Source organism: Bos taurus, chromosome 6, assembly GCF_002263795.3.
Source record: "Bos taurus isolate L1 Dominette 01449 registration number 42190680 breed Hereford chromosome 6, ARS-UCD2.0, whole genome shotgun sequence".
NCBI classification, from domain to species: Eukaryota; Metazoa; Chordata; class Mammalia; order Artiodactyla; family Bovidae; genus Bos; species Bos taurus.
In genome coordinates this window covers 99,535,509-99,558,386 of record NC_037333.1, presented here as the reverse complement: position 1 = coordinate 99,558,386, position 22,878 = coordinate 99,535,509, and the positions used below count along the sequence as shown (strand labels likewise).

Sequence of the window (22,878 nt, the reverse complement as noted above, 5' to 3'; positions counted from 1 at the left end):
TTTTATGTATGTCTTCTAAAAGTCAGTACAATTTAAAAAGAGAGAAACCTAACCCAAAAGTCTGTGCTCTTACTATGTACAGTCTATTAATTCTTAAAGATGAATTAGCTGAGCACTTTCCTTTTGCTGTTCCATAGAAGCCTGCTCGATACAGAAGAGCCGTAAGTTATGACAGTAAAGAATACTACATGCGACTAGCCTCCGGCAACCCAGCCATTGTGCAGGATGCCATCGTAGAGAGCTCTGAAGGAGAAGCTGCTCAGCAAGAACCAGAACATGGTGAAGACACGATTGCTAAAGTCAAAGGTCAGCAGCCTTCCTCTCTGACTTTAATTAAAAACACTTGGGAGCATTCCTTCTACTTCAATTCATATGAAAAATATTAGCAATGATAAACAGTAGGAAGACCTTCCTGGAGAAGAACATGGCTACCCACTCCAGTATTCTTGCCTGGAGAAGTCCATGGACAGAGAAGCCTGTCAGGTTATAGTCCATGGGGTCACGAAGAGTTGGATATGACTGAGCGACTATTTATATATTATAAACAGTAGGGCCAAACTTATTAAAAGTATCTATGCATATTTTAGTATATCAACCTTCTTAAAGATGGATTTCTATATCAAAACTAAAGAGACTGGCTCTTCTTTATAGCCTATAGATGAATGTCATGTACCCATTGGCTTGATTTTTTTTTTTTTTTTTTTCACTGTATCTGGCAGAATTCTCTGTGGTACCTGATATTTTAAGTTAAGGCCCTAATAACTAAGTGAATATTTATAAGATTAAAACAACCATTAAATGTGTTATTAGTGCATGTTAGCCAACAGTAAGAAATAATGATCTTTTCTCCTATGAACTAAAACATATTATTGCAAATCTATACTTTGTGAGCCTAGTAAGACCTGCATATGATCAAGGATTGGACTAAAATGGACATGGGCTTTTTGATTCTGGACATCTATATATGTGTGCCCTCTGCCTTCCTCTACAGCTTCTCTGTGAGCTGGACCTTCCCAATTTTGTCCTAAGATACTGATCCCACTGTCCTCCACTGAAGCCTTCTCGTTCAGCTGCCCTGGCTGCAGTGGCACTGTAGTCGTATCTTTTACAGCAATTTCAGTGATTTTATGTTTTCCTAAATTATCAGTTTCTCAGAGGCAGAGATTATTTCATGTCTAGCACACAATGGGGACTCAGTTGATGTTGAAAAAGTAAAATCAATCCATTGTTATTTTTTAAGCCTCTGAAATAATCATAAATTGTAAAGTCTTGGTATAGTCCATAGATAAAGCCCTGGAATGTGAATTAAAAGTATAAGTTAAAAATTATTTGCAGATCTAATTGATAAAAATCTAATAGTATATGGCCATGTCAACATAAAGCATTTATCTATAGTTGTGGTCAGCTTCTCGTATCATACCTGTTTTCTCTCATGATGACTATGAATTACTAAATATTTCATAAGTGACCTAACGTTTTCGTAGAATCCTTGAAATTTTTAGTAAACAGAGTTTTCAGCCTTCTTATTTCTTGACACTGCATCGGCAAAGTCATTGAGATCAGTCCAAAGCTGTGTTATAGCCATATAACCAAGGTATATAATTGGTATATAACCAAGGTATATACCAATATATAACCAAGGTATATAATTCACAGTTTGTGGTGATGTGTTTGGGTCATTGGCATTTAGCTTCTCTTAGCCTCAGTTTTCCTAAATCCTAATTAAACTAAAACCACAAATATTGGTGTCCTTACTGTGATGTGCTAGATGTTATGATAGATATAGAATTGGAGGTTTTGATTCATCAAACTATAAATAAAGCAGCTGGAAGTTTTTCCCTTGCTGGATGTCCTCAGCAAGACTTGCTCTTTCTTGCTTATTTATTGTGTGTGCATGCTAAGTCACTTCAGTTGTGTCCGACTCTTTGCAACCCCATGGACTGTAGTTGCCAGGCTCCTCTGTCCATGGGATTCTCCAGGCAAGAATACTGGAGTGGGTTGCCATTTCCTTCTCCAGCTTATTTATTGTAGTCTTTGCTATGTGAAAATAAGGTTCTTCCCAAGACAAACCAGAACCTCTGATAACTTGGGTTCAAAGGGTAGGATTCTAGCAGATATGTTTTTCTAAAATTCTTAGAGCAACTATAGTAGATAGATGTGACATTACTTTTGAGGAAACAAACTAAAGAATATTAAATGTGAGATTTAGAGATAGAGTCCTAGAGCCTGTTTGTTTCCTATACTTTGGGATATCAGTGGTTACCTTCATCCTCAGATTTTAATTTCACCTCCTGTGATTATCAATAAAATTATCAAAATGTAGGCAGTAAAATGTTAACTTATTGGGCAAATTAAAGTATCCAGCTCTATATCAAAAAGAATTGTGTTCTTACTCTTTATGATCTGTTGAGTTAAACAGATTCATTCATGTCTGAATGACCATAGTGCCACTTATAACGTGAGTCTTTAAATAGCCCTCATGGGCCCTCCATGTAGGTGGGATCTCTTATAATCATGTTTATAACTTGCTGTCCTTATTCTTGTTTCTGATAATGACTGACCATTTATTAATGGTATCCCCTCAGTAAAACCCACACGTTAGCATCACCCCTGTTACCATTCACTCTGCTAATCTCTCTGTTTATCATCATCGTCATCTGACACTTGTTGAGAGTTTACTATTTATCATGTACGATCCTAAGCACTTGATCGGAATTACCTCATTTAGTTCTCCAACAGTCCTCCAGGTATCCAGTAGAGATGATATTTTTGTCCTGTTTTTATAAATGAGAACACTTTGAGATTCAGAGAGGGCAGATAATACTCCCAGGTCATACAACTGTTTAATACCAGAGTTTCTCTAGTTGTAGCTCATGGGCTCTAGAGCAGTTGGGCTCAGTAGCTGCATGGGCTCTCTAATTGCAACTCATGGTATTAGTTACTCTGATATTAGTTACCCAGCATTTAGGATCTTAGTTCCCTGACCAAGGGATTGAACCCATGTCCTCTGCATTTGAAGGTGGATTCTTAACCACTGGACCACCAGGGAAGTCCCTAGAGCCTGTGCTGTTGGCCACTGAAGTGTGTGCATGCCTTCCTGAATTCTCTCAAATTGTACAGGAAGGACTCCTTGAGACCAAACCGCTCCCCAGTGGCCCCCGTGAGACCACATGGCCCTCTTGGCTCTTGTCCTGCAGGACTGGTCAAGCCACCTCTCAAACGGTCTCGGTCAGCACCGGACGGAGGCGATGAGGAGACACAGGAGCAGTTACAGGACCAGACAGCTGAGGGCAGCTCGATAGAAGAGGAGGAGAAAACAGACAACGCCACCCTGCTGCGCCTGTTGGAGGAGGGCGAAAAGGTGCTGGGCTTCTGGACAGGAGGGGTTGCACTGAGTGATTTGTTTCCCTTTTACAAGACAGCTGAAGGGTATTTATCTGGCAGCCAAAGAGACATATTGCAGCCTCTGCAGTGAAATCAGTATTAAGTCCCCTTCGGGTTCAGCACTCTTCATCTGCAGGACTTTCTCACCTCTCCGGACACCGACCAGCATGAAGCGGCATCAGATACAGGATTAACATTGACACCTAGTCTTCCTCTGTATACCCTTTACCAAATTGCAGCTCTCCCCTTAATTCTCTTTCAATCCCATGTACACAACCCGTTCAGTAATGTGGTCCTGTATTTTTCCCTACTCCTCTGTAATTGCACTAACCACTTGAGCAGCTTCAACTAACCCATCATCCCCAAGCCTTGAGCCCATCACCCCCAGCCTCATATTTCACCCCTACACTCAGCTTCACTCACAGAAGACTACTTGGCCTTCCTATGTCGCTCTCAATCTCTTATAACCTGCGACCCCTCTAGGCTTAGTTTACTGACTCTGCTGTGTAGCCTGAGCCCCGTAGCACTTTGTACCTTGCAGTTCACTCCATCCATGATGTTGGTTCTTTAATTTGCACTTTACTCATTGCATTCTCTGCATAAATGCCCCTGTCACTCGCATAACCTGTAACCCTGTAACCCACATTTGATACAGCTTCATTTATCTGGAGTCTTTAGTACTCAATACATAGGAACTTTTCCTTCAGGGTTTTGCCAGCCCAGATGTAAATACCCTCCTCTAAGCTTTTATAAAGCCCTATGTCTTTCACTCTTTTAGAGCTTAATTTTTAAAATTCTGTTCAAATATATGTAGCCTGATTAATCTTGAATGAAAACATAAAAAGAGGGGGGAAAAAGCTGTAACTATAAAAACCCTATATCTATCACTCCCTGGAGAAGGGAATGGCAACCCACTCCAGTATTCTTGCCTGGAGAATTCCATGGACAGAGGAGCCTGGAGGGCTCTAGTCCATGGGGTCACAAAGAGTCAGACATGACTGAGAGACTAATACTTTCACTTTCTTTTTTGTCTGTCACTCATTTTAGTGAGTTATGATTCCTTTGTTCCTGTGACTGTTTCTTGCCCTAGATAGTGAGCTCATTGTAGGCAGACAGTGTTTTCTTATTTCTACCCCAGTGCCTTGCACAGCTCTTAATCACCTGATACACTGTCTGTAAACCTTGAATGAAGGAGTGTCTGGTTGAATAAAGCGATAAAAGAATGAAGGAATTTAATGTGTAGTATCATGTCTTTAAAGATTGTGTTTGTCTGTTATAGTAGACTGTGGTATAACCCTTAAAATATTACTCACTAAGCAATAGTAACTAGAAATTAGAGCTTAATTTTTTCAGATTCTGTTCAAATATATAGCCTGATTAATCTTGAATGAAAACATTAAAAAAAATTGTAACTATAAAAGTACAGTAGGTCTGAAGGAAGGAAGCACATGATAAGTGTCTGGGAGCTTCGGAATGTTCTATTCCTTGTTCTGGATGCTGGTTGCATCATATTTTAAGCATTTGAAAATTCTTTAAGGTATGCACTTAGGAAATAACATTTTCTATGTGTCTATTTTACTTAAAATAGAATTATTTTAGAAATATGTGAAGTTTTTTCACTGTAACATTCTAAGTTTTTATTGTAGTTCACATGTGGTGTTGAAACTTCTATTTGTCTATTTTAGAAAATTTATTTTCTAATACTGTCATGTTTTAAGCTTCTGATCTTATGAGTACAGCCTTTGCTCTAATTGCTTTAAGCTTGAATAGTGCAGGAAGTGCATTTAGACTGACATTCATTTGACAGTTGTTTGACTCTGATTCAGTTGCTGATTTTTTTTCCTTGACTCATGTTAAACTAAGAATAAGCAAGAAGGAATTTTTGCTAAGAACTAGATCCTGCCTGTTGGAAAGAAAACAATGGTAACATTGAGGGCTTTAGCAAGTCCGTCCTTCTATGAGGAAAATACAGCTTCTGCCAAGTTTGGCTTTTTACAATGGCACCACAGTCTGCCAGGCAGGCGGAATCCAGTGGGGAGCGAACAGAGACAAATTCCAGAGGCTGTTATGGAAGAAGAGGAAAGTAAGCTGTGTGGAAGAGAAGACAGCCAGCAGTTGCTAACATGATTCTATATATTCTGTCACTTTTACAACCCGCCACTGAAGTATATTTGAAATTTACTTGAAGATACAGAAGCCCAGAGACATGAAGAAATCTGACCAAATCTCTAGTTAAATGACAAAACTAGAAAGTCAACTCGGGAACATCAGGCTCTACATGCCTTTCCCCCTCTGTGCGTCCTGCCTGGCCAAGGGCTCAGTCGGAAGCTCCCCACGTGGTGCCTCAGTTCCCCTTCATGCAAAGTTTCTGTCTGTCTTCCTCCTCTTCTAACTTGTTCACTGACTCTGGAACCTCGTACACACGTGTCTGGCAGAGTTAGTACTCAGTGAATACTGGGATAAGTGGATTGAGTGGATGTATGTGAATAGAAGGTTGGTTCCTTTTACTGAAGTCAAACTGCAACTCAAGACTGCAATCTTAGCTCTTCTGTTTATTATGTTTGCAATCAGATTAATATGCTTAGCTCAGGGGGTGCCATCACACAGTAACATCTTGGTAAAATTTTGTTTGCCCATTAAATCCATGTTTAAAAACATTTTGCTTCCTTTGTATTTTTTTTTTTAAATAAATTAGTTGATTTTTTTAAAAACTATACTAATGAATGTTTCTGGTTTTCTTAATAGATCCAGCACATGTACCGCTGTGCTCGAGTCCAGGGCCTTGATACCAGTGAGGGGCTACTCCTCTTTGGTAAAGAGCATTTCTATGTGATTGATGGATTTACAATGACAGCAACCAGAGAAATAAGAGATATTGAAACCTTACCTCCAAAGTAAGTAAATGAATGAAGAGACACAAAGTATAGCTGTCTTTAGCAAACAAGATACCTACATAGTTTTTTTTTTTTTTTAATGAAAAGTTATGTTTTAAGTAATGTTATCTCTCAGTTTGTATGCATCTGTCATTACATATTCACAAGAGTAATATTTCAAAACTATAAGGGACAAATTTGCCTTATTTATCAAAATGAAAACTACATAAGATTTATTGCTATGCATTAATAGCATTAGATATAATACAAGTTCCTGGTATTGTCATCTGTATATTTATAAAGTTATTCTAAATGTGCAGAGTGTTCTTTTTTCAAATCTCAGTGCAAACACAGTTATAGCAAAAACACAGGCAGCTGTACAAAACGCCAACAAATGTAAGCACGCCCATGTCCTCTGAGTACCCTAGAAGCAGTGTGACCTATGCACAGGCAGGAATTAACTGGCTAAGTTGATCCAGCTTCCTTTTCTTCTGCCAGTCCCGTGATGGACGTGATACTGGGTAATGGAAAACCCAGAGGCAGACAAAACAAAAAGGAAGATAAAAAGCTAAAGACTTAGAAAATCAACATGCTCTTCTCTTCCTCTTACATTTTGAACACCTAATGTACATGGTGAATGTGGACACCTTGATCTTCATTCTGACACATGGTTATCTTCATTCCTAGGATATAATTTCACATTATCATTTTTAGCAGCCATCAGGGCTACATGATGACTTTTATGGGCCTCCTCTTGCATATAAAATTATTTAAAGTGATGTTTTCTGATTGTGTTGGTTTAAAGATGAATATATTCACTTTATATATTACCACATTTTCTTCTACCTAAAAATTCAAGGTTTTTTCTTTTGATTTTAAAAGATATTAAAACATTTTCTTGGCCCCTTAAAGGTATATAGACCTTGGCACTGTACCAGCTATGCCTGATAGATATGCGCTTTTGGCCACCTCATGCAAAGAGTTGACTCACTGGAAAAGACTCTGATGCTGGGAGGGATTGGGGGCAGGAGGAAAAGGGGATAACAGAGGAAGAGATGGCTGGATGGCATCACCAACTCGATGGACATGAGTTTGAGTGAACTCCGAGAGTTGGTGATAGACAAAGTTATATTCACCAAAGGGGATTTATAGTATCACTTCAGTTTAGTCGCTCAGTCGTGTCTAACTCTGCACTCCCATGAACCACAGCATGCCAGGCCTCCCTGTCCATCACCAACTCCTGGAGTTTATCCAAACTCATGTCCATTGAGTTGGTGATGTCATCCAACCATCTCATCCTTTGTCGTCCCCTTCTCCTCCTGCCCTCAATCTTTCCCAACATCAGGGTCTTTTCCAATGAGTCAGCTCTTCGCATCAGGTGGCCAAAGTATTGGAGTTTCAGCCTCCGCATCAGTCCTTCCAATGAACACCCAGGACTGATCTCCTTTAAGATGGACTGGTTGGATCTCCTTGCAGTCCAAGGGACTCTCAAGAGTCTTCTCCAACACCACAGTTCAAAAGCATCAATTCTTCGGAGCTCAGCTTTCTTTATGGTCCAACTCGCACATCCATATGTGACTACTGGAAAAACCATAGCCTTGACTAGACGGACCTTTGTTAACAATGTATACTGAGTTGCTAACAAATTACTCTCTTAAAAGGTTTTTTCTTTAACTAAATATTCAGGTATACTGTGTCCTGCTTCTTTTCCCATGTTGAAAATAGCACCCCCGTTTGTTAAACAGTGAGTTTACCTCTTGCTTTGTTTCTGTTGCCTCCTTTTTCCGGGCTGCCTCTAGTATGCATGAGCCGATTATCCCTAGAGGAGCCAGGCAAGGCCCCAGTCAGCTCAAGAGAACGTGCAGTATCTTTGCATATGAAGATATCAAGGAAGTGCATAAACGGAGATATCTCCTGCAGGTTGGTTGATTTAGTAGAAATAAACATTTTGTCATGTTCCTTTATTTAGAGGATGTTTACATGATAGGCTCCGCCTTATTGCTTAAGAGTTTTGGATTTGGTTGTATATAGACAAGCTCGTGTCACATGTGGCATAGCTTTATAATACATCCCTTTAGCATCCTAAAACTTTGAGTGTTAACTTTGTTATCCATCTTTCCCTATAGTTATCCAGATTTATATTTGTTGCATAAAAATTACATTCACTATAAATGTACAAAATTATAATTTTGTAGTAAGGATTTTAGAAACAAATTGAGCAGAACAAATTCCATCTGTTTTTGTAATTTAATATACTAGGAATTCATGACTCAAAAAATGTTTTCCAGTCATCAGATTAACTCCTTCAATATTAGGGAAACTCATAGTGGAAAAGTTAATATGTAACCTTATTTGCATTTTTTCTTAATGTCTTTCCCTCTGATCTTTTCAGCCTATCGCTGTGGAAGTTTTCTCTGGAGATGGACGAAACTACCTCCTTGCTTTTCAGAAAGGAATCAGAAACAAAGTTTATCAAAGGTATAGATTATTATGAATACTTCATAATGCTGTATTGTGGGAAGCAATGGGAGGTGTAAAGCATTACAAGTTCAGCTCATTTTTTAAAAATCAATTAAATACTTGAATTAACTTCTTTGAAGAAAATGTTTCATTTTTGCCAGCCTCTTGAAATGTGCTTCTTCTGATGCTCTTCTATTTTGAAAGAACGTTTTTTTTCCTTCTGGTAACTTACACTGCTGCTGCTGCTAAGTCGCTTCAGTCGTGTCCGACTCTGTGCGACCCCATAGGTGGCAGCCTGGGATTGTTCAGGCAAGAATACTGGAGTGGGTTGCCATTTCCTTCTCCAAACTTACACTAGACTTCATCAAAATATCTCTTTAAGTATAAAGGAATGATGAAACTATAGCTTAAAAAATAATACTTTAGGTTCAGAATAGGCTTTGTTCATATTTACCAAAAAGAAGACAGTGCCATACCTTGCTATTGAATACAGAGCCTGAATTTCCTTAGAATTTATATTCTTGTGGGACTTTTCTGACTTTGGAAGGTAAGTTGGATACCCTCATCCTTCAAAAAGTAGCTCAACCAAATAAAGCAGTTGATTTAATCTGACTATATTTCATTTTTGGTAAACTGTGTTTACCTAGAAGAAAAATAGTATATGTTTGTGTGCTTGAAAGTTCTGTTGGATGTGTGAATACTAAAGCTTTTATGAACTGATGGTAGGTAATAAGAGAGCCCTTATTCTTTGAAGAGTAATATGCATGCATGCAGCTAAGTTACTTCAGTTGTGTCTGCTCTTTGCAACCCAGCCTGCCAGGCTCCTCTGTCCATGGGATTCTCCAGGCAAGAATACTGGAGTGGGTTACCATGCCCTCCTCCAGGGGATTTTCCTGACCTAGGGATGGAATCCAAGTCTCTTCTGTCTTCTGCACTATCAGACGGGTTACTTAACCACTAGCACCACCTGGGAAGTTCAGAGAGTAATATAAATCCTGGCAAATCTCTCTATTAGGGAAGTTTTGTGTTTCCAATAAGGAGTGACTAATACCAAGCAACACTGTTTATCACTGCAGTACAGCAATACTACCTGTGAGCATGAGAGAAATGAGGGAGGTTCTGCAGAAAAAGTCCCCGTGGATGTTGACTGGGACGAACTAAGTAAACAATTGAAATGTTAGTTGCCTGTCTTATTCATTTCTAAGGGTGGTATCGTTTTCAACATGGGTAAATTATCTGCTCTTCCCAATTAGAAGCTGTTACAAGGAGATGAGTTTGTCTTTAGCTGAGAGATTTCGGTGTATGTGCCAAGTTCAAGGTCCACATTGATTCCAAGGATTTTCCCACAACTCTTGGTTGCCCTTAAAAAATATATGTTGACATTAGGAGCTACTCTGAAAATAATCGTGACAGTGTCACATAAAGGTTTTCCTCGTGTATGTGTTCTCATTTGTTGGTGGCGTCTCTGCTGTCGTTTGTTTAGCTATTAGCACCGCTTGCTGTCCTGTGAGTGTTTAGCTTCAGTCACTCTTTAGGACATCATTAAGTCGACTCAATTCCTGTGAATCAGTGTGTCAAGTAATGCGGCAACATACGTAAAACTCTAAAATGTCAGGTTTTGCTGTGGATCTTTATATTGGCTTTAGAAGCCATCATCTTACCTTTATTTGTCTATGGAGTTTCTAATTATTGAGTATTGTTTATTTGAGTATTCCAATTATTGTATATTCCCTTTGCTTGCCATTTACTGAGGAGTCGAGGGGGTGGTGGTAAATGCAGCAGTTAAGCTCTAAATGAGTCATTCTTTCTTACGCTCCCATTAGATCCTGACTGACACGTCATTTCCAATTTTATGCTATTTTTTAATCTTCCAGGTTTTTGGCTGTAGTGCCATCTCTCACTGACAGTTCAGAGTCTGTGTCTGGGCAGCGGCCGAACACCAGCGTGGAGCAGGGGTAGGTCATGTGCCTCTTGCACATTATAGTTTAATACTGAAATTGGATCATTTACATCTGGACAGTATTATTTAATATTTTAATGAATATCCCTGCACCCCAACCCTCAGTAGTTTGTAGAACAATTTTACAATACTGAAAATTAGAAATAAGAGAATGTATGCATGATCGCGCGTGTCAAACCAGTGTCAGATGTCTCACATGTTGATCATTTTCCTTTAATGTTTTGAGAATATGCACACTTGTGCCCAATTGAGTCCATCGTATATATAGACACTTTTACTCTGCATCTTCTATTCATATTATATATAAATATTTCCTCTTGTTTTTAAAAAAATTCTTTAGAAACTTTGTCTTTATTTACTAGCCACTCATCATTACATATAAGGCATTCTCTTATTTTTGGATATTTTATCTTTATCAGGTTTCCTTGTTATAAAACTTATACACATTTGTATTCTACTATTAGTGGATAAGTTTGCTTATCTCAGTAGATACCAGCTTTCTATATTTACTTTTTAATTTTTACTGGTTAACTTAATCAGTTAATATAATTTTTTGAATGATTTGTTTCTAAATATACATTTTCTTTTGTATTAGTAGCCCTTTATAATCCATTGGAAAAGAAGCAGTGCTTTGGGGCTACAAATTAATTATTACAGGATGCAGGAAAATGTCTTAAAACTTTATTGGACATTCTGTAAATTTGTCAATAAAATGTGATACCCAGTTTGTATCTATACATATTAAATTTGTGTATTTCTCTTTAAATTATTGTTTTTATTTTTCTTTAGCTGACATTTAATAAATACAGATGCTGCATGTCTGCTTTTGTTAACCTCAGAAATATGTTCTGTTCCTAATCATTTGTGTTGTTGTTAAGATAAATACAGGAAGCAAAAGGCTCTCATGAAGCATATTTAGCCTTTTTTCTACTTGTAAGCAACTTACTAGTACTTTTGCCTGCCTAGATAATCTCCAACTTGCTATTTCATTGTTCTGTGCTGAGTTGGCACTTCTTAAAGAACTGTTCAAAGCTCAAAGGCAAGAAGCAGAAATTCATTTCCAACTTTAATCTCCTTTTCAGTTATTCCCTTTCTTACAAAGTTGAGAAATGATCACAGCTCTTTTTTCAGTGCTAAGTCGCTTCAGTCGTATCCAACTCTTTTGCGACCCCGTGAACTATAGCCCACCAGGCTCCTCTGTCCACGGGATTCTTCAAGCAAGAATACTGGAGTAGGTTGACATGACCTCCTCCAGGGGATCTTCCCAACCCAGGGACTGAACCCAAGTCTCTTCTGCCTCCTGCATTGATTGGCAGGCGCGTTCTTTACTACTAGCGCCACCTAGTATCCTTTGCACTCGGTTTACCTGAAAGGAAGAATTTTTCTGGAAGTGAAAAGTGGTGTCTGTACTCTTGAGCTAGAAATGTTTATGAACTAAGGTTTACACCTCTCTTAATTTCCTTTCAGATGATAAAATATATGGTTAAGTGCTTTACTACTGGTTCTGTGATCAATTCACAAACTTCAGATTATTAATTATCCATGTTACAAAGCTGTTAAACCTTAAGGGTTTTATAGCATTCTAGAAAAGTCTGCTATAAAAAAAAGTCCATAATTTTGTGAACAGCCATGACTTTCCTGTCATAAAATATTTATATTTTCATTCACTTTTTCAACATCTCTTTTAGGAATGATGTGTACCTACTGTGAACAAAATATTGTTTGCTATATCACTTATTCCAATTGAATCTCTTTAAATCAGTTTCAGTTCAGTTCAGTCGCTCAGTCGTGTCTGACTCTTTGCGACCCCATGAATCACAGCACGCCAGGCCTCCCTGTCCATCACCAACTCCCGGAGTTCACCCAAACTCATGTGCATCGAGTCAGTGATGCCATCCAGCCATCTCATCCTCTGTTGTCCCCTTCTCCTCCTGCCCCCAATCCCTCCCAGCATCAGAGTCTTTTCCAATGAGTCAACTCTTCGCATGAGGTGACCAAAGTATTGGAGTTTCAGCTTTAGCATCAGTCCTTCCAAAGAACACCCAGGACTGATCTCCTTTAGGATGGACTGGTTGGATTTCCTTGCAGTCCAAGGGACTCTCAAGAGTCTTTTCCAACACCACAGTTCAAAAGCATCAATTCTTCAGCGTTCAGCTTTCTTCACAGTCCAACTCTCACATCCATACATGACTACTGGAAAAACCACAGCCTTGACTAGACAGACCTTTGTTGGCAAAGTAATATCTCTGCTTTTTAATATGCTGTCTCGGTTGGTCATAACTTTCCTTCCAAGGAATAAGCGTCTTTTAATTTCATGGCTACAATCAACCATCTGCAGTGATTTGGGAGCCCAAAAAAATAAAGTCTGCCACTGTTTCCACTGTTTCCCCATCTATTTACCATAAAGTGATGGGACCAGATGCCATGATCTTAGTTTTCTGAATGTTTAGCTTTAAGCCAACCTTTTCACTCTCCTCTTTCACTTTCATCAAGAGGCTTTTTAGTTCCTCTTCACTTTCTGCCATAAGGGTGGTGTCATCTGCATATCTGAGGTTATTGATATTTCTCCTGGCAGTCTTGATTCCAGCATGTGCTTCCTCCAGCCCCGCGTTTCTCATGATGTACTCTGCATATAAGTTAAATAAGCAGGGTGACAATATACAGCCTTGACATACTCCTTTTCCTATTTGGAACCAGTCTGTTGTTCCGTGTATAGTTCTAACTGTTGCTTCCTGACCTGCATATAGGTTTCTCAAGAGGCAGGTCAGGTGGTCTGGTATTCCCTTCTCTTTCAGAATTTTCTACGGTTTATTGTGAAAAATAAAAAATAAATCAGTTTACATAGGAATTATTGTAAAAGGCTGAAAGTTGAACTAGATCAGTGTTTGTTTCAAATTCATTTGCTATGATCCACAGTAAAAAATATACACTACATTGCATTCCAAGTAACACGAACTTGCTTAAAATAGTTTCCCTTACTATGTGTAGTGCCTTCCAATATTCTGTTCTCTATTTTCTTCAATTCAATTCTGTTATTTCATATTTCAAAATGCTGACCATAACCCACTAAACCGATTTCATGACCCACCATTAGGTTGTCCTCCATAGTTTGAAAAATTTATGGATCTGTTGACTTAAAATTTTCAGCTTTGTAATTACTTTGATTTAAAATTATTAATATGTTGCTAAAACAGTATGTTGCCTACAGTTCATTTAATTATTTATCATTTGTAGATCTGGGTTGCTTAGCACTCTGGTTGGAGAGAAGTCTGTGACTCAGAGATGGGAGGTAAGTTCAGTGAAAATGTAAGCATCCTTCATAATTTGTAGTCAGAAGGTATAAGTCATTCAGTTAAAAGCACTTTAATAATTTATAAAATATATACCATAGACAAAAAAGTTTTCTTTTTGTTCTTTTTAGAAAAAAATTGTTTTGTTATTCTGAAATCTGTAAGAAACTATCCTTTGCCTCATTTTGCATATAAATTTTTTAAAGCAAACATAGTGGAAATAATTGATCGCTTTAAAGTGAATCTTTATTTATCTTTCCCAAGAGAGGTGAAATCAGCAACTTTCAGTATTTGATGCACTTGAACACTTTGGCTGGAAGATCGTATAATGACCTCATGCAATATCCTGTCTTCCCCTGGATCCTTGCAGATTACGACTCTGAGGTAAATGTCACATCATTTCTGTGAAATTGGAACACATCGTTAAAAGTAATTAAATGATGCTGCAGTGGCTTAAGTGATTTATGTGCATTATAGTTTTCAGTTCTCAACAGGCACTTATTCCCAAGAAGATGAGACGAGCTTTAGCTTCAGTTCAGTCGCTCAGTCATGTCCGACTCTTTGCGACCCCGTGAATTGCAGCACACCAGGCCTCCCTGTCCATCACAAACTCCCGGAGTTCACTCAGACTCACGTCCATTGAGTCAGTGATGCCATCCAGCCATCTCATCCTCTGTCATCCCCTTCTCCTCCTGCCCCCAATCCCTCCCAGCATCAGAGTCTTTTCCAATGAGTCAACTCTTCGCATGAGGTGGCCAGAGTACTGGAGTTTCAGCTTTAGCATCATTCCTTCCACAGAAATCCCAGGGCTGATCTCCTTCAGAATGGACTGGTTGGATCCCCTTGCAGTCCAAGGGACTGTCAAGAGTCTTCTCCAACACTACAGTTCAAAAGCATCAATTCTCTGGCACTCAGCTTTCTTCACAGTCCAACTCTCACATCCATACATGACTGCTGGAAAAACCATAGCCTTGACTAGATGGACCTTTGTTGGCAAAGTAATATCTCTGCTTTTCAATATGCTATCTAGGTTGGTCATAACTTTTCTTCCAAGGAGTAAGCGTCTTTTAATTTCATGGCCACAGTCACCATCTGCAGTGATTTTGGAGCCCAGAAAAATAAAGTCTGACACTGTTCCCCATGTATTTCCCATGAAGTGATGGGACCAGATGCCATGATCTTCATTTTCTGAATGTTGAGCTTTAAGCCAACTTTTTCACTCTCCACTTTCACTTTCATCAAGAGGCTTTTGAGTTCCTCTTCACTTTCTGCCATAAGGGTGGTGTCATCTGCCTATCTGAGGTTATTGATCTTTCTCCTGGCAATCTTGATTCCAGCTTGTGTTTCTTCCAGTCCAGTGTTTCTCATGATGTACTCTGCATATAAGTTAAATAAGCAGGGTGACAATATACAGCCTTGACGTACTCCTTTCCGTATTTGGAACCAGTCTGTTGTTCCATGTCCAGTTCTAACTGTTGCTTCCTGACCTGCATACAGATTTCTCAAGAGGCAGATCAGGTGGTCTGGTATTCCCATCTATTTCAGAATTTTCCACAGTTTATTGTTATCCACACAGTCAAAGGCTTTGGCATAGTCAATAAAGCAGAAATAGATGTTTTTCTGAAACTCTCTTGATTTTTCCATGATCCAGCAGATGTTGGCAATTTGATCTCTGGTTCCTCTGTGTTTTCTTAAACCAGCTTGAACATCAGGAAGTTCACGGTTCACGTATTGCTGAAGCCTGGCTTGGAGAATTTTGAACATTACTTTACTAGCATGTGAGATGAGTGCAATTGTGCGGTAGTTTGAGCATTCTTTTGCATTGCCTTTCTTTGGGATTGGAATGAAAACTGACCTTTTCCAGTCCTGTGGCCACTGCTGAGTTTTCCACATTTGCTGGCATATTGAGTGCAGCACTCTCACAGCATCGTCTTTCAGGATTTGAAATAGCTCCACTGGAATTCCAGTTGAGCTTTAGCTTAGGCTTGGACAAAGTTTGCATGCTTGGCCAACTTCTTGGATTCATGGTAATCCATTCAGTCTCCTAAGTGCCAATAAATTTGGATCCACTGGAGGAGGTCACTGTCTTCTACACTGTAGCCAGTTTCAGAAATAAATCTAATTGAGTCATCTCTCCGTTTAGAAAAGTATTGCGTAAATCATCATCACAATTTGGACATAATTTCATTTATTTATTTATTTTTGCTGACCTCCATCTTCATTGCTGCACAGCATTTTCTCTAGTTGTGGCAAGCAGGGGCTACTCTAGTTGCAGTGTGCGGGCTTCTCATCGCCATGGCTTCTCTTGTCATGAAGCAAGGGCTCTAGGGCGCACAGGCTTCAGTAGTTGTGATGCACAGGCTTAGTTCCACCAAGGCATGTGGAATCTTCCCAGAGCAGAGATTGAACCCATGTCTCCTGTGTTGGCAGGCAGATTCTTTACCACTGAGCCACCAGGGAAGCCCGTGGAGAGAATTTTAAAATGTCAGTACAGTACCTTTTGCAGAGTAGCTGCTAGTTAGGTACCGCTCCTGCACTCCCAGGACTGCTGTCCGGGACCACCCCGTTCTCTTTCAGCAACTCTGCACGTGCTACCCTCCCTGCCTGGACTTCTCCCCATGTCTGTACCCTCCTTACCTCCCGCTGCCAGGTTCCTCTGGCTGGCTGTATTTCATCCAGCAGGACATACTCACTCACACCTCCAGGGGACCTTCTGTCCTTTCTCTCTTCTTCTTTTTCCTCTGTTCCCACACCACCTTTAAGCTGTATTGTGCTGCCTTCTTTTACATGTTGTAAGCATGGTTTTTGTCTGACCTTACTTAGCTGTGAGGATGTTGAACTCAAAGACCAACTTAGGTAACTCCTAGGGCCCAATCTCTAGAGCAAGGCCTGGTACTTATATGTGCTTTACTCATCTTTGTTGAAATAGTCAAACTACAAATGAGGTGTTTTGCATATAGAATTTCAGAGGACAAATACTAACTTGAGTTATTTTTGTAAGTGTGGATCAGTTTCTCCTGTCCAAGACTTTTAAAAGACAAGTTGGCAAAATTGGGGGGCCATGTTGTTGTTCAGTCGCTGAGTCATGTCTGATTCTTTGTGGCCTCATGGATTGCAGCATTCCAGTCTTCCCTGTCCTTTACCATCTCCCAGAGTTTGCTCAAACTCACGTCCATTGAGTCACTGATGCTAACTATCTCATCCTCTGCCGTTCCCTTCTCCTTTTGCCTTCAGTCTTTCCCAGCATCAGTGTCTTTTCCAGTGGGTTGACTCTTTGTATCAGGTGGCCAGAGTATTGAAGCTTCAGCATCAGTCCTTCCAACGAATATTCAGGGTTGATTTCCTTTAGGATTGACTGGTTTGATCTCCTTGATGTTCAAGGGATTCTCAAGAATCTTCTCCAGCACCACAATTTGAAGGCATCAATTCGTTGGCACTCAGCCTTCTTTATTGAAGAGGGAAATGGCAACCTACTCCAGTATTCTTGCGTGGAGAATCCCATGGACAGAGGAGCCTGGTGAGCTATAGTCCACTGGGTCACAAACAGTCGGACACAACTGAGGCGACTTAGCATGTAGCCTTCTTTATGGTCCATCTCTCATATCTGTACATGAATACTGGAAAAAACCATAACTTTGACTAGACAAATCTTTGTCAGCAAAGTGATGTCTTTGCTTTTTCATATGCTGTCTAGTTTTATCATAGCGTTCCTTCCAAGGAGTAAGTGTCTTTTAATTTTATGGCCTACAGTCACCATCCGCAGTGATTTTGGAGCCCAAGAAAATAAAATCTGTCACTGTGTTCACTTGTTCCCCATCTGTGCCTTGAAGTGATGGGACCAGATGCCATGATCATAGTTTTTTGAATGTTGAGTTTTAAATAAAAAGAACACAAATTAGGTATCCCATTGGTACATAGTTCAAATGTCTGCTTTTAATATGCTTAGGAGGTAAATTTTGGTTTCCTTTTAAATATATGAATTAAGTCACCTAAGGATGAGCCTTTAAAATGATCTCTGGCAGACTGGAGGAATCCACCTCATTTGGGAATCACGGCCTGGTATGATGTTGTCTTTTGGAGGTGACCAAGTTAGTGAGTGCCCTAGTTTATTTCACTTCGCTTTCACCTCTAGGAAGAAAATGCTCAGAAGTGAAGCTGGAGTGAAAGAGGGGAGGAGGGGGAGAGAATAGAAGGGAGATTTGATCCTCCGGTTTGGTGGGTAACGGAGGGTAAAGAGGAAATGGAGCTTTTGTGTCCACAGTCTCCTGCCTCTCCCTTGTCAAGACTGGGAAGGGTTTTCCCTCTTATTCCTTATCTCCAAACCTGGGTTCTGAGTGCCTTCTCCTGTGCAAAATAAATTTCCAAAACAGACATCTTCATACTGAACCAGTTAAACTGCCATGTGCCTCTCTGTAAAATATGGATAACCAGTAGGTGCAAGGCGTTATCTTGGAGTCCAGCTCTGCTGGTGTGACCCCATGGATACTAGCCCATTGACAAAGCATCGTGGCTATAGCCATTCTGTCTACGGTGGTGAAAATAGAGTGTGGATAGTAATTTTGGAATTGGGTTTCATTTTGTATTTTAGGAGGTCGATCTTACTAATCCCAAGACATTTAGAAACCTGGCCAAGCCAATGGGAGCACAGACAGATGAACGATTAGCTCAGTATAAGAAGCGATATAAAGACTGGGAAGATCCTAATGGTAAGTAACTTTCCCTGTCGCAGGACTTGGTACCCACGTTTCAAAAGTAAGCCATTATTTAGTGGTCTGACGCCCTTCCATCTTTCCCCAAGTTGCTTGTATATGATTATGTCTGTTACATATGCAAGCATATACACAACTATCAAAGTAGGAAAATCAGGTTTTGCGTGTTAACTGATGGCCATGCTTGGAAGGTGTTTTTTGGGTAGCTTGTCAATATTGGCAAAAACTAAGTCTTTCTGCTTTGTCTAGGGTAGAAATTTCCCATAATACGCCTTTATCCCTAATCGTGTTTAGGCCAGGAACTATGCTTTCCTTTATTGATTCTTTTAATATTTTTTATTGAAGTATAGTTAATTTAGTGTTTCAGTTATACAAAAAGTGATTCAGTGTGCATGTGTATGTGTATATGTATATATACATATTTTTCTTTTTCAGATTGTTTTCCATTATATGTTCTTTTAATTTTATTGAGCACTTTTTACAACCCTTTTGCATTAAAAAAATACTAATTGAGTCCCTTCTAAAATAATGCAATTTACATACTCATGATTTATTGTTTAATGTTTATCATATTACCCCTTCAAATAGGCAAAACAAACAAAGGAGGAAAAAAAATTAAGCCTAACAATATTCCCTGTTTGGAATCTTTTTTTTTTTCCCCTGCCAAGGAGAATGTGTAACAGAAATTGCATAATACCCGTAGACATCAATTCAAAGAAATGTATACTATTGCAAAGCCAGAACCTAATAAAGAATTGCTTTACATCAGTATCCTGCTTTAGTTGAAGGTGGCTTGCTAGTAAGGATTATCTATTATACAGTTAGCCTCAAAACATGAATTGCTGCTGCTGCTAAGTCGCTTCAGTCGTGTCCAACTCTTTGCGACCCGAAAGACGACAGCCCACCAGGCTCCCCCGTCCCTGGGGTTGCTGGATGTGCTCAATTTGGGGGAAAGTCACAGAATTATACTAAAATGGATACTTGCCAGATATATAAATGAGGGGTTTCAGTGTTATCATAAAGTTTTTATTCTACAACTGCCAGAACTGACTGTACTTCGTGTCGCGGTTATCATGTACATTAGCATTTTCAAGTCTATTGATTAACACTAATTTTATTTTTGTGTTACTCTTTTGTTTTCTTTTTTACTCTCATTTTTCTTGTTTTTTAAATTTTTATTGGTGTATAGTTGCTTTACAGTGTTGATCATTTCTGCTGTACAGCAACGTCTTCCAGCTATACGTATACATATATGCACTCTTTTTTTGGATTTCCTTCCGTTTAGGTCACTGGAGCGCTGAGTAGGGTGCCCTGTGCAGTGCAGTAGATTCTCAGCAGTTATCTATGTTGTACGTAGTATCAGTAGTGTATATATGCCAGTCCCGATATCCCAGTTCATCCTTTTCAATTGTGCTTTTATTTTCTTGGCCAGGAGAAACTCCAGCCTACCACTATGGGACCCACTATTCATCAGCCATGATTGTGGCTTCATACCTTGTCAGAATGGAGCCCTTCACACAGATATTCCTAAGGCTACAGGTAAAACTCTTAAGTTTAGAATTTTTGCATGTTGTTCGCGCCTTCTATTTAAGATCGTTTTTGCTATTTTCTTTAATGTTGTTTATCATTACAAAAGTCACAAAAGTAGTCAAAACATAATGATTGTGGAATTTTACTGGACAAAATTGATAAATAAGCTAGGATTTGTTTACACTAAACAAGCGCCAAGGTCCTTTAGTCAAGTAAGCAAGTAGCATTTGCTTTCCAGCCACATATATGGAATCCAGCCTTAACTGATTCATCAGACATTTTAAAAAGTCCGTGTAGCTCAATTGCTATCTTCCCTATTATAATTGCTTTTCTCCAAATTCTCTTTTCATTTATTCAGCAAATATTTATTGAATACTTACCGGATGCCAGGCACTATTCTAGGTGCTTAGAAGACATCAGAGAATAAAGACAATAGTCCTGCCTGATGGAATTGATATATTTTGGTTGAAAGAGACAGACAAACATAGTAAATAATGATCTAGTAAAATATTTTAGTATATGATACGTGCTGTGTGAAAAACAGAGGTCAGAGAAAGGGGATAGGAAGTACAGGAACGTGAGGTGGGGAAGGACATGGTGCCATTTTTAGAAAGACTGGTCACTGTAGGTCACCTCGGAAAGGAGACATCTGACCAGAGCTGGAAAGAAGTAAGGGAGTTACTGGTGTGGGTATCTGGAGGAAGTGTGCTCCAGGCTGGGAGAACAGCCTGCAAGGGGCCCTAAGTCAGGCCCTGAGGTATTTGAGGGACAGCAAGGAAGCCAGTTTCTGGAGCAGAGTGACTGCAGGGGAAAGCGACAGGGGATGAGGTCAGAGAGCTAGCAGGGCCAGATGGCGGTAGGCCGTGGTGGCCATTGTACGGACTTGGGATTTTCACACAGTGAACTTCATTGTAAAGACAGACACACTGTGTTCACTCAAACACAGCATTGGGAGTTTGATTGAGGGAAGGCAGTGGTGCATCTATGAGGCCATGTAAGCAAAGGAAATTCCTTTTATATTTGAGTTTATCGATTTATAACTTTTTGATCACCTTCCTAGTTCTCCTCTAAATTCTCATGAGTATAAGAATAACAGTGTCATGTTATTTTATGAAATTAGTCAAATACATATATAACCTGAATATTCTCAACTGTAAATGGCTATATAATAGCAGCTTTTTAAAGTTTTTTTTTTTAATTAATTTTTATTGAAGTTTACTTGCTTTACAATGTTGTTAGTTTCTACTGTACAACAAGTCAGCCATATATCCCCTCCCTTTTGGGACTTCCTTGCCATTCAGGTCACCACAGTCCATTAAGTAGAGTTCCTGGGCTATACAGTAGGTTCTCATTGGTATACTTAGTATGTGTTAGTCCCTCAGTTGTTCCTGACTCTTTGCAACCCCAAGGACTGTAGCCCGCTAGGCTCCTCTGTGCATGGAATTCTCCAGGCAAGAATACTGGAGTGGGTTGCCATTTCCTTCTCCAGGGGTTCTTCCTGACCCAGGGATTCAACGTGGGTCTCCCACATTGTGGGCAGATTCATTACTATCTGAGCCACCAGGGAAGCCCTATACATAGTATAAATACTGTGTATATGTCAATTCCAGTCTCCCAAATCATCCTACTCCCCTCTTTTCCCCCCTTGGTGTCCAAAAATTTGTTCTCTATGTCTGTGTCTCTAGTTCTGCTTTGCAAGTATGAATCCTTTTTTTTTTTTTAAGGAGAGTATTATCAAATGATGGAAGAACTATTTCCTTATAGTCTTGCCCTCTCTCTAAAAACTAATCTTTTTAAATTGTATTACATGGATATCACTTTGATACAAAGCAAGAGACCCTTTGTAAGGAGAACCCCGAAAAGAATTCTTCTTTTTTTGTGATTATTTAAAATTTTGTGTATTTGACGTAGGAGAATGGGAAACTGAATTGTCACCAAATGTATTTCTTTGGGGTTTCCAGGCCCTTGAGCGTGGATGCTGAGGTGGGAGCAGTTCTCTCACAGAGGTGCCTTCTCGTTCTGCCCACAGGGAGGCCACTTTGACCTGGCTGACCGGATGTTTCACAGCGTGCGTGAGGCCTGGTACTCAGCGTCAAAGCACAACATGGCAGATGTAAAGGAACTCATCCCAGAATTTTTTTACTTACCAGAGTTCCTGTTCAATTCCAACAACTTTGACCTTGGTATGTAGCACCATGGCACTGTCTTAGGAACGGTATCCAGGAAAAGACCAACAGAAATGTCACTTTTCTGAGAAGTCTGTAGCAGACACTGACAAAGAAAGCTTTTGTTACCAGACCAACCTTGGGTCCACCCACCTGAAACACAGCAAACCCAATCAGTCTGTTGACGCTGGGTTGTGGTGAAGGATGGGACAGTGTTTATTGCAGGGCCAAGCAAGGAGAATGGGCAGCTCATGCTCAAAAGGCCTGAACCACCCCCAGTGACAGCTTTCAGAGGAGAGTTTTAAAAAGTCCATGTAAGGGAGAGGGTCACAGGCTTTGTGATGAGCTTGTGCTCAGTTCTGCGATTGGTTGATGATGCGGTAACAAAGTGGTATTTCAGGAATCTTGGTCATCAACTTCTGGATCTGACTGGTCTGGGGTCTATGAACCTGTGGTCAGCATGCAGTTAACTTCCTCCACCTGGTGGGGGTTTTAATATCTGCAAAA

At 39.7% G+C, this 22,878-nt stretch overlaps 1 protein-coding gene across 1 annotated transcript in view; it reads left to right on the top strand.

Moving 5' to 3' along the window:
* WDFY3 (WD repeat and FYVE domain containing 3) overlaps positions 1-22,878 on the top strand; it is a 306,558-nt gene that overhangs the window by 253,578 nt on the left and 30,102 nt on the right. The window contains exons 46-56 of the mRNA XM_015471703.3: positions 138-306; positions 3,198-3,361; positions 6,130-6,278; positions 8,057-8,177; positions 8,650-8,735; positions 10,592-10,672; positions 13,912-13,966; positions 14,232-14,351; positions 18,556-18,673; positions 20,109-20,215; positions 22,236-22,389. Coding sequence (XP_015327189.2) covers positions 138-306; positions 3,198-3,361; positions 6,130-6,278; positions 8,057-8,177; positions 8,650-8,735; positions 10,592-10,672; positions 13,912-13,966; positions 14,232-14,351; positions 18,556-18,673; positions 20,109-20,215; positions 22,236-22,389 — 1,324 coding nt within the window. The remainder of the gene's footprint in view (positions 1-137; positions 307-3,197; positions 3,362-6,129; positions 6,279-8,056; positions 8,178-8,649; positions 8,736-10,591; positions 10,673-13,911; positions 13,967-14,231; positions 14,352-18,555; positions 18,674-20,108; positions 20,216-22,235; positions 22,390-22,878) is intronic.